The sequence below is a fragment of the Eimeria necatrix genome, genomic scaffold (assembly GCF_000499385.1).
Source record: "Eimeria necatrix Houghton genomic scaffold, Enh_scaff158, whole genome shotgun sequence".
NCBI classification, from domain to species: Eukaryota; Apicomplexa; class Conoidasida; order Eucoccidiorida; family Eimeriidae; genus Eimeria; species Eimeria necatrix.
In genome coordinates, this window is record NW_013652280.1 from 6,649 (window position 1) to 20,000 (window position 13,352).

Here is a 13,352-nt window from a genome sequence, read left to right on the forward strand (position 1 = left end):
AGAATGAGGAGTAGAAAGGTAATAAAGGAGGATTAAAGAATAAAAGGAGAATAAAAAGAAAAGAGGTAAAAAGAAAATAAAGTTTTAATAGGAGTTAATAAGAGACAATGCGAGCTAAGAAAGGATAATAAGTGATGAGAAATAACAAGAAACAGCAAGAAACAGAATAGAAGACAGCGGAAAGCAGCAGCAGCAGCAGCAGCAGCAGCAGCAGCAGCAGCAGCAGCAGCGGGTGCGCGTGCTGCTTTGCTGCAGGTGAGCGACATGGCGTGCGTGCTGCCGCTGGGGCCCCCGGGCTCTGCGCTGCCGGGCAGTTTGCTGCTGCTGCAGTCTGCTGTTGAGCTGCTGCACCTTTTGAAGCAAATCCGCGAAGTCCGCGGGGCCTACGGGGCCTGGGCCAGAACTCAAGACGGCCTTTTGGCTCTAATGACTTACAGAGACCCAAAGCCTGGACAGTCTCTCGAGACCTTCCGCACTTCGGGGGTCTTTGCCCATTCCTGGGCCTCGGGGGCCCCCGAGGGGGCCCCCGGGGGGGCCCCCGGGGGGGCCCCCGCGGGCGCGGAGGCCCCGGGGGGGGCCCCCGCGGGGGCCCCCGGGGGGGCCCCCGGGGGGGCCCCCGGGGGGGCCCCTGGGGTCTCGGAGGAACAGCTGCTGGGGGCCCTTCTGAATGCTGTGGCTTTGATGGACAGGCCCGTGGGGCTGGAGGCGAGGGGCCCCCGGGCGCTGCGGCAGCTGCTGGACGGGGAGGGGGCCCCCCACCGGAGGGCCCACAGGGCCCAGCTGCTTGCTGCGGGGGCCCCCGAGGTTGCTGCAGCAGCAGCACTTCTCAGCGAGGCCCTCCAGGGGGGCCCCCAGTCGCTTGTCCTTGTGGGGCCCCCCGAGGCCGCCAGCCAAGTCGCCAGCCACACCGTGGGGGACCTTACCCGCATTCGCGTCGAGTGAGCTAGCCAACGGCTAGCCAGCTAGCCAACAGCTCGCTAGCTGCAAGCCAGCAGCTAGCTAACGAGCTAGCTAGGGAACTAGCTGGCTAGGGAATTGGCCGGCTGACTAGCCAGCTAGCTAGGTAGCTATCTGGCTAACTAGCTAGCTCGCCAGGTAGCTCCCTAGTTGGCCGGCTAGCTAGCTGGCTGGCTAGCTAGCTAGCTGGCTAGCTAGCTAGCTAGCTAGCGGGCTAGATGTTCGTTGCGTGAGGAGTAGTGAGGCGAGGGCTTCGGAGCATTGGCTTGGAAAAAGACGGAGACAGAGCGCCAACAGTGCGCCAAGAGGGGTCTAGCTAGCCAACAGCTAGCCAGCTAGCCAGCCAGCTAGCCAGCTAGCTAGCCGGCAACCTGTAGAGGGCGCCGCAAGCTAGCTAGCGCTGCAAACGCAGCAGCAGCAATACTGAGAGTTTCCTGCGGGTCCGTTTTGGCGGCAGCAAACAGAAACCCGGAATTCTTGACACATCAGAGCCCTGCTGCTCAAGCTAGCTGCCGGCTAGCTGCCGGCTAGCTGCCAGCTAGCTGCTGGCTAGCTGTAGGGAGCTAGCTCTAGAATGCGTAGCTAGCTGCAGGCATCGCACCGGTCAGGGCTCTGAAGTTTCGGCTGCTGCTGCTGCTTCCCCAGGCAACGGCGGCTGAAGGCAGCAGCAGCAGCAGAAGCTAGCAGCAGCAGCAGCAGCAGCAGCTAACAGCAGACAAAGAAAGCCTCCTAGAGCTATGGCTGCAGGAGTAGTGCCACTCCAGACACAAGGAGCCGCAGCAGCGACTACAGCGCAGCCCTGGGCTCAGCAGCAGCAGTCCAGATAGGTGGTGTTCTAGCTAGCCAGCTTCCTGTATATAGCTAGCTAGCTAGCTAGCTAGCTTGCAGCCTGGCCAGCTAGCTAGCCGTCTGGCTAGCTAGCTAGCACCCTTTGAGGCCCCGAGGGCCCCTGGGGCCCTTGCGAAGCACCAGCCTACTAGCTAGCTAGCTGCCCAGCTAGCTAGCTGTCTGAATAGCCAGTAGCGTGGCTAGCTAGCTGACTGACTAGCCAGCAGCAAATTACGTTTCTGATTTCATTTTTAAATTAAAAATAAAATTTGCTGCGGCGGCCGTTGCTGCTGCCCTCTAGAGTGTCTGTACAGCTGCAATGTTGAACTGTGTGCTGCAGCAGCAAAGCCCCACAAAGATAACTAAACAAAAAAATAAGCACCTGAATAACAAAATAGAACAAATAAATAATAAATAATACATATTTACAAATATATAAATGTAGAAATATAAATGCATTTATAAGCACCTAGCTTGCTTCGCAAGCGGGGGCTCGAGGCGGGCAAAAAAACGCTGGCTAGCTGCGTAGCTAGCTGGTTCAGCTAGTAGCTAGCTGCGGCAGCTAACTGTGCCAGCTGGCATTCTAGCTGCAGCAGCTAGCTGCAACAGCAAGCTGCAGCAGCTTGCTGCAGCAGCTAGCCGCCTGAGTTGGCTGGAGCAGCTAGCTGCGTAAGCTGGCAGCATTAGCTAGCTGCAGCAGCTAGCTGCAGCAGCTCGCTGCGGCAGCTAGCCGCGTAAGCTAGCCCCCTGACCTAGCTGCGACAGCTAGCTACGACAGTAGCTAGCCGCCGTAGTTGCCAGCTGCAGCAGTTCCCTGCAGCATCTCGCCACAGCAGCTAGCCACAACAGCTCGCCGCAGCAGCAGCTAGCTGCTTCAGCAGCTAGCTGCTTCACTCGTTAGCCGCTCCATTGGCTAGCCGCTCCATTGTCTAGAAGCTCCATTGGCTAGCTGCTGCGTTGGCTAGCAGCTCCAGTGGCTAGCCGCTCCACTGGCTAGCAATTTCCTTGGCTAGCAGCTTCCTTGGCTAGCAGCTTCCTTGGCTAGCAGCTGCTGGATACCTCCTGCTGGCTAGCAGCTAGCTGCTGGAGGCTAGCAGCTAGTTGCTGCCGTCCAGCAGCTAGCTTCTAGACAGCAGCAGCTAGCTGCTGGTGGCTAGCTGTCGGAGGATAGCAGCTGCTGGCTAGCAGCTGTTGGCTAGCTGCCGGTGGCTAGCTGCTGGTGGCTAGCTGCTGGTGGCTAGCTGCTGGTGGCTAGCTGCTGGTGGCTAGCTGCCGGTGGCTAGCTGCCGGTGGCTAGCTGCCGGTGGCTAGCTGCTGGCTGCCGGTGGCTAGCTGCTGGTGGCTAGCTGCTGGTGGCTAGCCGCTGGTGGCTAGCTGCCGGTGGCTAGCTGCCGGTGGCTAGCCGCTGGTGGCTAGCTGCTGGTGGCTAGCTGCTGGTGGCTAGCTGCTGGCTAGCTGCTGGTGGCTAGCTGTGTTCGGGCCTGAGGGCCCAGTCCAGCAGCAAAGGCCCGTCTGCGGGCCCCAGCAGCGGCACTTGCAAAGAGCGGATCATGAGGCTGCCGCAGAGGAGGCACTCTTGGGCCAGCAGCCCGTCGAGTGCGCTGCACACGCAGCAGCAGCAGCAGCAGCAGCAGCAGCAGCAGCAGCAGCAGTGGCTGTGGGGCCCCACACTGTTGTTTCTCGGGCCACGTACGCACCCCACTACTCCTTATTCTCTTCTACTCAACTGCGCTGCCTCCCACTCACTTCCTCCGCTTCGCTGCTGCTGCTGCTGTGCTGCTGCTGCTGCTACGCTGCTGCTGTTGCTGCTACGCTGCTGCTGCTGCTACGCTGCTGCTGTTGCTGCTATGCTGCTGCTGCTGCTTCTGCTGCTACGCTGCTCCTGCTCCTGCTGCGCTGCTGCTGCTACACTGCTGCTGGTGCTACGTTGCCACTGCTGCTACTCTTCTGCTGCTGCTACGCTGCTGCTGCTACTATGCTGCTGCTGCTGCTATGCTGCTGCTGCTGCTGCTATGCTGCTGCTGCTGCTGTGCTGCTGCTGCTGCTGCTGCGCACTCTTCTAGGGCCTCCACCTCCGGAGAGTCCTCCTTAATTGCTGCTGCCAGCGCCGCCACGCTGCGGTCAAATCTCCCCAGCTCTTCCGCGTCTGCAGCAGCCCCACACAAACACGCGGGGGCCCACAGTCTGAGCCAGGGGCCCTCAGGGGCCCCCCAGGGGCCCCCTGGGGGCCCCCCAGGGGCCCCCTAGGGGCCCCCCAGGGGCCCCAGAAAGCCCCAAAGGCCCCAATTGCCCTGCAGACCCTCAAGACCCCTAAGATCCCCAAGACGCCTAGGAGGCCCCGCTGGGGGCCCCCCTGGGCCTTTGGAAGCTCTAGAAGGGCCCCCAGGGGGCCCCAGGGGCCCTCAAGAGCTTTGGGGGCCCCGCCGGGGGCCCCGGGGGCCCCCGAGGGGTACTTACTCATGGCGGGGATTAGAAGGGCCTGGACGCATGCAGCATGCATGCAGTGGCCGCAGCGGAAGGCGAAGAATTTGCTGCAGACAACTGCAGCGCCGCAGAGGTCGCAGAGCTGCGCCGCGTCGATCACCAGGCACCTGCGAGCATTTTGGGGGAATTTTCGGTTTTTATTTCAATTATATTTAATTAATTTCATTTATTTCATTAAATAATTCAAAAAAAACGAAAAATTCAGCAAAAACGAAAAAAATGAGCCTGCTGCTGCTGCCCCATGATGCGCCAAACGCAAGACACTGAGCTGTACGTACACCCCACCTGGAGGCGTGGCCAGCAGCAGCAGCAGCAGCAGCAGCAGCAACAGCAGCAGCAGCAGCAGCAGCGGAATGCAGCTTTGTGGTTTAGGGTTTAGGGCTGGGGTTTGGGGAGTGGGTGCGAGAGGCTGCTGAGGGTTTAGGGTTTGGCCTGCAAACCCTAAACCCTCAGCAGCGCCGCAAACCCTAAACCCTCAGCCGTGGTGGGAAGCAGTACTTTTGATTGACGGCCTGCAGCTGGTCTTTCAAGTCCCTAATGGCGCTGAGGTGCTGCTTCAGGGCGTTGCTGCTGCTGCTGCTGCTGCGCTGCGCTGCTGCTGCTGCTGCGCGCAGCGCGGGGGCCACGTCTCGCAGCAAAGCTGCGTCGGGCAGCAGTGGCAGCAAGTCCTTTAAGCGAACACAGGCCAAACCCCAAACCCTAAACCCTAAACCCTAGCAGCAGCAGTAGCTGAGTTTTCCCAAACCCGCCGAGTCCCTAGACCCCAGCAAGATGCAGCCCTAAACCCTAAACCCTAAACCCTAAACCCTAGCAGCAGCAGCAGCAGCCCGCCTCTCCTGCTGTCCCAGCCCGCCTGGTCCCTGGACCCAGCAAGGGACCTTAAACCCTAAACCCTAAACCCTAAACCCTAGATCGCAGCCTGACTTGTATATTGATGCAGTGGTTGGAGCGCTCAACCAGCGCCAGCAAAGAAGCCCCATCTTCCCTTTCCCCCTGCGGGAATCGCAGCGCAGCAGCAGCAGCAGCAGCAGCAGGTGCAGCAGCAGCAGCAGCAGGTGCAGCAGCAGCAGCAGATGCAAGAGGCAGAGCAGCAGCTGCAGCTGGTTCAGCAGCACCATGCTACCTCGGGCCCGAACGGCAGCCTACAACTGAAGTGCTGCACTTCGCTGCTGCTGCTGCTGCTGCTGCTGCTGGCGCCTCGGAGCTGCAGCAGCAGCCTCGGCTTCATGGAGCAGCAGTTCCAACCCCGCACAGCAGCAAGAATAGTCGCGGCCATATTCGGCAGCAGCAGCAGCAGCAGCAGCAGTCTCAGCCGCAAGCGTCAGCAGCAGCAGCACGAGACAGATACAGCAGCAGGAGCAGCAGCAGCTACAGTTGCAGAAGCAGCAGCAGCAGTAGCAGCAGCATTGCGTCAGCAGCAGCAGCAGCAGCAGCACCATGAAGCGGCCGCCGCCGCCGCCGCAGCAGCAGCAGCCACGGCAAGGGGCGACAGCAGCAGCAGCAGCAGCAGCAGCAGCAGCAGCAGCAGCAGCAGACCACGTAGCGGCAAATGTCCCCCCAAAGTCTCTTTTTCAAAACTTCATCGCTGCAGCAAGCTGCTGCTTCTTCCGCTAGCTGCAGGTCCGAAGCAGCTAGCGCCAGCCGCACGGCTTCCTGCAGCGCAGCACGCAAACCCTAAACCCTAAAGCCTAAACCCTAAACCCTAAGCCCTAAGCCCTAAACCCTAGACCCTAAACCCTGAATCCCAAACTCTAAATCACGAACTCTGAACCCTAAGCCCTGGGTACTAAACCTTGCACCCCGAACCCCACGCTCTACGACCTAAACCCTTGACCACGAACACTAAACCCTAAACCCTAAACCCTAAACCCTAAACCCTGGGGCTTGCCTGGTAGCGCTTGAGGTGTACGTACAGCAAAACCACCGAACGCCACTTCCCCTTCGCTTCGCAGTGGCGTAGAGACACCAGAGCGTCGAAGTTGCCGCCGCTTTCCTGGCCGCAGCCAAACCCTAAACCCTAAACCCTAAACCCTAAACCCTAAACCCTAAACCCTAAACCCTAGTGGCTGCAGGGGCTCGCAGCACTTACTGTGATGGCCGAGGCCAACTCCGCCTCGGAGTCGTCAGGGGCTTCCGCCAGCAGCAGCAGCAGCGCCGTCCCCACGCCTGCAGGCGACGCCCAGCTGCAGCAGCAGCTGCTGCTGCTGCTGTTGCTGCTGCTGCTGCTGCTGCTGCTGGGGAGTCCGCTCGCCTGCAGCGAGCCTCCTTTGCCGAACGGGAAAACAATTCCTACACAGAAGCAAACAGCTGTAGCCGTAAATCCCCAAACAGCCCGAGGCGGGCACCTAAACCCTAAACCCTAAACCCTAAACCCTAAACCCTAAACCCTAGGCAGGCCCTTAACTTGGGAGACAAGACATCCTTACCGGTTTTGCTTGCATTCTGCTCAGTGAAGTGCTTCGTGAGCTGCACGGCGGCTTTCCAACACGCGTAGCTTCTGCTGCTGTAGCTGCTGCTGCTGTTGCTGTTGCTGCTGCTGCTGTTGCTGCTGCTGCTGTTGCCGCTGCTGCTGCTGCTCTGCTGCTGCTGGTCCCGCTGCAGCAGGACCACGGGCAGCATGAGGGAGGGCAGCAGCCGCCAGGGCTGCAGGCCGCTGAGCTCCGGGCGCTTTGCTGCAGCAGCAAAGTGCTGCGGGCGGTGCAGCAGCAGCAGCGGGGCATAGGAAGCAAAAGAGCTGCAGCGAACCTCGGGATCTTTTATTGCAACAATTGCTTCTGCAGCATGTCAAGCAGCCCGCATGCAAAGTGTGGCCTTCAGGTGTACAGACACCTCGCCGCGCTGCGCTGCCAGTGCCTGCTGCTGCAGCAGCAGCAGCCTGCTGCTGCTGCTGCTGCTGCTGCTGCTGCGCTGCAGTGGGCCCACCTAGCGCATCGCGGTACTGCGCGGAATTCAAAAACAAACGAGCGCATGCATGTTCGTCTCCAATCAGCAGCAGAAAGTCCCGCAGCAAGCCGCTGCGGCCGCTGCTTTGCAGCAGGCCTACCACCGTCGCCTGCAGCAGCAGCAGCAGCAGCAGCAGCAGCGCAGCAGCAGCAGCTAGCCCTTGCTCCCCCAGTCAACAGCAGCAGCGGGAGATGCAGCGCTCCGGCCGCAGACGCAGCGAAGGCCCCACACGCGTGCAGCAAGATGCTGCAGGCTAAGCAGCAGCTCCCCGCTGCAGCAGCAGCAGCAGCAGCAGGGAGAAGCGCGCAGCAGCAGCAGCAGCAGCAGCAACAGCAAAAAAGTTCATTCAGGGCTCAGCCGCACATGCAACTCATTGACATGCTTGAACTCGCTCAGCAGCTGCCGCAGTTCCTGCTGCGTCCGCTGCTGCGCCTCTTGCAGCGCAGCAACTTGGCTGCTGCTTGCTGCTGCTGCTGCTGCTGCTTCCCCTTCTCCTGCTGCTGCTGCTGCTGCTGAAAGCGGCGGCGAGGCCGCCCGCAGCGCCTCTGCGTCTAAGGCATTTAGCTGCTGCAGCAGCAGCCGCAGCAGCCACGCGAACAGCACCACTTGCTGCGGGGATGGCCGGTCCCCCGGCGCAAGGCTGCGCAGCAGCAAGCACTCCTCTAAACCCTAAACCCTAAACCCTAAACCCTAAACCCTTAACCCTAAACCCTAAACCCTGAATCCCTGTCGCAACTCGCCGCTGGCTCGGCGCGTAGGCAAAGCCGCGAATATTTCCTGTTTCAGCAAAACCCTAGGGTTTAGGGTTTACGGTTCAATCTAAAACCCTACACCCTCTTAAACCCTAAACCCTAAACCCTAAACCCTACAGACTCACAACTGGTAGCTTCTCTGCGCCATCTTCTGTGGGGCTGCTGTCTCTGCGAGCTGCTGCAGCTTGGCTGTCACGTACACCCGGAGGGCCTGCAGCAGCTGCTGCTCTTGCTGCGGCAGCTGCTGCTGCAGCTCCAGCAGCAAGCAGCAGGCGTCGTCGAAGCCGACGCTGCAGCAGCTCGCCAGCGCAGCAGCAGCAGCAACCCACTCCTGCTGCAGCAGCAACGCTTTCGCTTTGCTGCGCAGCACTATTTCTCGCTGCTGCAGCGTGCGGCAGGCAGCTAGGGCCCCGGAGTAGTCATCTGTATATACACCCCACACCCCACACCCCACACGCGGCGAGCTGCAGCAGCTGCAGCAGCTGCAGCAGCTGCAGCAGCTGCAGCAGCTGCAGCAGCGTCGGGCTAAGGAGACTCCTGCTGCTGCACTTTTCTGCAGCGGCAGACGTCTGGCGGCGCAGCAGCAGCAAAAGCTGCACCAAGAGCTGCAGCTGCAACGACTGCAGCAGCAGTAGTTGCTGCAGCAACAGTTGCTGCTGCAGCGGCAGTAGCTGCAGCAGCAGCAAGTCCTCTGGGGCATCAGTGTGGCTTTATTTCATTTGCTGTAGCTCCAACGCTGCTGCCAGCAGCAGCAGCAGCTCACTGCGAGACAGCAGCAGCTCCCAAACATTGGCATCTTCCTGCTGCAGCAGGAGGTGGGCAGCGAACTCCGTGGTCAGCAGCAGAAGCCCCTTGCTGCTGCTGCAGCAGCTGCTGCTGCTGCTGCAGCTGCTGCTGCTGTCCTGCAGCAGCTGCAGCGCCTTCCCGTAAAGGTGCTGCGGCAGCGAGAGAGACATGCTCTGTACAGACACCCCAAACCCAAAGCCAAGCAGCAAAAGCCTTAAGCAGCAGCAAGGACTCCCAGGCGCAGCAGCAGCAAACTCCCAGTGCTGCTGCAGTGCTGCTGCAGTGCTGCTGCAGTGCTGCTGCAGTGTTGCTGCAGTGCTGCTGCAGTGTTGCTGCGGGTGAACAGAAGCTAAGATGCAGCCAAAGCACAGCAGCTAAATTGCAAGTGTAGCGCAGCACAGCAGCAGCACTGCTGCTGCTGTGCTGCTTTAGCTGTGCTGCTGTGCTTCTGTGCTGCTGCTGCTGCGCTGCTGCTGCTGCTGCTGCTGCTGCTGCTGCGGGCCTACGTATTGTCTGGAGATTTTGGAGTAGGCGATGACGCAGTGCTCGTAAAGAAAAAGAAAATGTTTTGAAGAAACAGCAAAAGCTAATGGCTGCGGCCGTTGCTGCGGGTTGAGGGCGTCTGCTGCTGCTGCTGCTGCTGCTGCTGCTGCTGCAGCGCTGTAGTTGCTGCTGCTCGCAGCAGCTACCAACGAAGCTGGAGGCAGCAGCACCACTGCGGGCGGGAACGACAGCAAGTTGCCGCTGCTGCCCGCCGCTGCTGCTGCTGCTGCTGCTGCTGCTGCGGGCAGCCGCAGCTCCCCTATCAGCAGCCCCACCCTGAGTCACAGGCAGCACGCAAACCCTAAACCCTAAACCCTAAACCCTAAACCCTCGATAAACTGGTCCTGCGGCTTTACGGTTTGCTGCTTACGGAGAAAGCCAATGAACAGTGAAGACAGCAGCAGCAGCGCTGGGGCCCGCGCTGCTGCTGCTGCTGCTGCTGTCCACAGCAAGGTAGCTGGGAGCAGCAGCAGCAACACCACCAACCCCGAAGAAGCAAAGCAGCTGTGTGTCTGTAGCCACCAGAACAGCCACGCGGGCATCGGGGCCCAGCTGCAGGAAAACCCCAGAACCCACGGCCCTAAACCCTAAACCCTAAACCCTAAACCCTAAACCCTAAACCCTAAACCCTAGACTCGACGCAGGGGCTCCTATCAGGCGTCACTAGCTCGTATTTGACGGCGCGCGATCACAGCAGCAAGAGCAGCGGCAGCAGCAGCAACTCATAACAGCACAAGCAGCAGCAGCAGCAGCAGCAGCAGCAGCAGCAGCAGCAGCAGCAAACCTCACCCCCGCAGAGACAACAGCAAGGCTTAGGGCTGGGGTTGCCTTTGGCAGCTGCAGCAGCAGCCGCAGCTGCCGCTCTTTGCCGCCGCTAATAAGGCACTCCATGACGCTGCCGCAGCGGGTTCCTGCAGCAAAACCCTAAACCCTAAACCCTAAACCCTAAACCCTAAACCCTAAGTCTAGCAAGCCTCACTTCCCGCCTTTTCCCTCCTGCAGTAGCATCCAGTAGCTGCTGCAGTGCAAGGCAGTTCGAACACGCCAAACCCTAAACCCTCAGCCGCAGCCCCAAACCCTAAACCCTAAACCCTAAACCCTAAACCCTAAACCCTAAACCCTAGAGCGCACCTAGGAGAAAGGCGCAGGCGCCGTCATCTGCTGCTTGGGGCCTCCAGGCTATACACTCAATTATTTTTCCTTTTAGCTGCTGCAGCACAGCAGCAGCACGGCTGCTGCGGTGTACGTACACCGTAACCCCGTTTGCTGCTGCAGCAACCAAGTGGCTGCCGGAAGGCGACAGGAACAAACGCCGCAGCTGCAGCTGCTCTGCAGCACAAACCCTAAACCCTAAACCCTAAACCCTAAACCCTAAACCCTAAACCCTAGGTCTCACACAAAACCACGTGCCTTTGTAGACGCGCTGCACCCCACGCGCCCGACCCTCACCCCTAAACCCTAACCCCCAATTCCCAAACCCTAAACCCTAAACCCTAAACCCTAAACCCTAAACCCTAACCCTTGAAGCTGGCGAATTCAATGAGCTGCATTTGCTGGTTTTCTCCTTCGCAGCGAATGAGAGTCCCGTCCACAGTTGCGATGTACGTACACCCCGCAGCAGCAGCAGCAGCAGCAGCACCGCGCCGCGAGTGCAGCGAGGGGCCCCCCGAAAGCCGCAGAATCCGCAGCTGCAGCGAAGGCCACTCGCTGCTGCTGCTGCTGCTGCTGCTGCTGCTGCTGCTGCTGCTGCTGTGGGGGGCTGTCAGCGGCGCCGACGCGCTCCCCAAAGACTCAAACGCCGGGGGGCCCCTGGGGGCCCCCGGGGCCCCTGGGGGCCCCTGGGGGCCCCTGCCTTTTGCTTCCCAGCCAGCTGGCAGCAGCATACTAAATGGCCGGGACTGCTGCTGCTGCTGCTGCTGCTGCTGCTGCTGTTGCTGCTGCTGAGGCTGGTTGGCGGGATGCTGCTGCTGCTGCTGGACCTGCTGCCGGGGCTGCTGCTGCTGCTGCTGCTGCTGCTGGTGAAGTTGCTGCAGGAGCCGCGGCTGCAGCTGCGGAACGAGCTGCGGCTGCAGCTGCTGCTGCAGCTGCGGCGGTAGCTCTTGCTGCAGCTGGAGGCAGTGCTGCTGCCACTGGCAGCGCTGCAGCAGCAGCAGCAGCAGCAGCTGCTGCTGCTGCAGCTGTTGCTGCTGCTGCTGCGGCTCCGTTGACTGCCCTCGAGCAGCGGCCAATCAGCCAGGGCCCCTTGGCCTCGGGCGTTGGGTCATTTGCTAGGGTTTGCAGCTTCCAACTTAGGGTTTAGGGTTTAGGGTTTAGGGTTTGGGGTTTAGGTTTTCAGGCTCAGGGTTTAGAAGGCCTTCGAGTTAGCTGTCAAGCGCCCAAGACGACGAAGACACAGCAGCAGCCCTGCTGCTGCTGCTGCTGCTGCTGCTGCTGCTGCTGCTAAGCCTCAGCAAGTTGTGTGTATGAGACAGTAATAAGCTCTGAAGTTTTTTCTAAAACAATAGAGAAGCTTTGAGCCTTTTAAGGATAATAGAGTTTTCGGCTGCTGCTGCTGCTGCTGCTGCTGCTGCAGCCGCTGCTGCTGCTGCTGCGGGGCTGAAACAGCAGCGGCGTTGTTGCTGCAGCGCGGCCTTCCTCCTTATCGTTTTCTTGTCTTTATTTATCAATTTTAAGGGTTTAGGGTTTAGGGTTTAGGGTTTGAGGCTTGCCGCCCTAAAGTAGATCCTGGGGTTTGCAAGCTAGGGGTGTGCCTTGGTGGGGTTGGTGTCTTGTCCTGCTGCAGCTTCACTGCTCCTAGGGTTTAGGGTTTAGGGTTTAGGGTTTACAAATTAGGGTTTAGGGTTCATGACTACGCATGCAAGCCGTGCAGCCTGAGGCTCGGCGTCTGGTGGTTCTGCAGCTGCAGCACCAGCACAGTTCGTCAGCCTACGAGCGCTTAGGGTTTAGGGTTTAGGGTTTAGGGTTTAGGGTTTAGGGTCTGAGCCTGCTGAGGGTTTAGCCCGCGCCCCCATGCTGCTGAGGCCTAGGGTTTAGGGTTTAAGAATGGAGGAAGCCAAGGCCCTGCTTGCCAGCTGGCTCGAGGACTCAGGACAAGAGGTAGGAGCCTAGGGTTTAGGGTTTAGGGTTTAGGGTTTAGGGTTTAGGGTTTAGAGTTTAGGGTTTGCGGGGTGCGTTTGCCCAGGTGACTGCTACCTCTCTGAGTCTTGAACTGCAAGTGCCTCTCCTCCTCGCCAAAAAGTAAAACCCTAAACCCTAACCCTAAACCCTAAACCCTAAACCCTAAGCCCTGAGCGTGCAGCTGCAGAAGCCGCGGCGGCAGCTCTTTGCTGCAGCAGCTCTTTGCTGCAGCATCTCGTGCCCGTAGAGGCTGCTACCGCTGCCGCTGCAATTTGCTGCTGCTGCTGCTGCTGCTGCTGCTGCTGCTGCTGCTTCAGGCTGCTGTATGTATACCTGCAGCAGGAGCTGCAGCAGGGGAAATCCTTCTTCGTCTCATTTGCCAGCACCGATGGTGACGGAGTCACGCTGCACAGTACGTCTAGGGTTTAGGGTTTAGGGTTTAGGGTTTAGGGTTTGGGGTTTAGGGTTTAGGGTTTGGGGTTGTGTCTGCTGCTGCCTCAGGGGCTCTTCTGTCCAGCCCAACGCTGCCCCCATTGGACTGTCTGTACAGCGCCCAACGCGCAGCAGCAGCAGCAGAAGCAGCAGCAGCAGCAGCAGCAGCAGCAGCAGCAGGAAGGCCTTGCTGCTGCGTAGAGGGGGAGGGAGAGCCGCAGCAAGACCATCTGTCTTTCCAGCTGGAGTGTCGCTCCTTTTCTGCTGCCTTTGCAGCAAAGCTGCAGCTGCAGCAGCAGCAGCAGCAGCAGCAGCAGCACGGGGGGCAGGAGCAGCAGCAGCACGAGGAGGAGCAGCAGGAACTCTTCGTGCCTCCGTTTGCTTCTGTTCGGCTGCGGCAGCTGAAACGGAGGAGCAGCAGCAAGCGCGCAGCAGCAGCAGCAGCAGCAGCAGCAACAGCAGCAACAGCAGCAACAGTTGCCACTGTGGCTGCTACTGCTGCAGCAGCAG

General features: G+C 59.9%; 3 protein-coding genes across 3 annotated transcripts in view; 2 read left to right on the forward strand and 1 right to left on the reverse strand.

The window, feature by feature from the left end:
* Positions 1–264: 264 nt before the first annotated feature.
* ENH_00017690 (hypothetical protein, conserved) lies at positions 265–942 on the forward strand (the record flags this gene model as incomplete). The annotated part of the gene is made up of 1 exon (XM_013579266.1): positions 265–942. The coding sequence occupies one exon, from the start codon at positions 265–267 to the stop codon at positions 940–942; it is 678 nt and encodes a 225-aa protein (XP_013434720.1).
* Positions 943–3,758: 2,816 nt separating this feature from the next.
* On the reverse strand, positions 3,759–11,176 carry ENH_00017700 (vacuolar protein sorting 18, putative; the record flags this gene model as incomplete). The annotated part of the gene is made up of 17 exons (XM_013579267.1): positions 3,759–3,931; positions 4,243–4,376; positions 4,768–4,937; positions 5,194–5,262; positions 5,806–5,922; positions 6,146–6,262; positions 6,359–6,558; positions 6,696–7,043; positions 7,192–7,321; positions 7,576–7,852; positions 8,090–8,387; positions 8,728–8,923; positions 9,257–9,569; positions 9,664–9,845; positions 10,083–10,204; positions 10,425–10,622; positions 10,813–11,176. The coding sequence occupies 17 exons, from the start codon at positions 11,174–11,176 to the stop codon at positions 3,759–3,761; spliced, it is 3,408 nt and encodes a 1,135-aa protein (XP_013434721.1).
* Positions 11,177–12,335: 1,159 nt separating this feature from the next.
* Positions 12,336–13,352, forward strand: part of ENH_00017710 (hypothetical protein, conserved) — a gene marked incomplete at both ends in the record, with an annotated part of 1,944 nt that continues 927 nt past the window's right edge. Inside the window, 4 exons of the mRNA XM_013579268.1 lie at positions 12,336–12,389; positions 12,475–12,530; positions 12,728–12,822; positions 12,912–13,352. The exon at positions 12,912–13,352 is cut by the window's right edge and continues 438 nt beyond it. Coding sequence (XP_013434722.1) covers positions 12,336–12,389; positions 12,475–12,530; positions 12,728–12,822; positions 12,912–13,352 — 646 coding nt within the window. The remainder of the gene's footprint in view (positions 12,390–12,474; positions 12,531–12,727; positions 12,823–12,911) is intronic.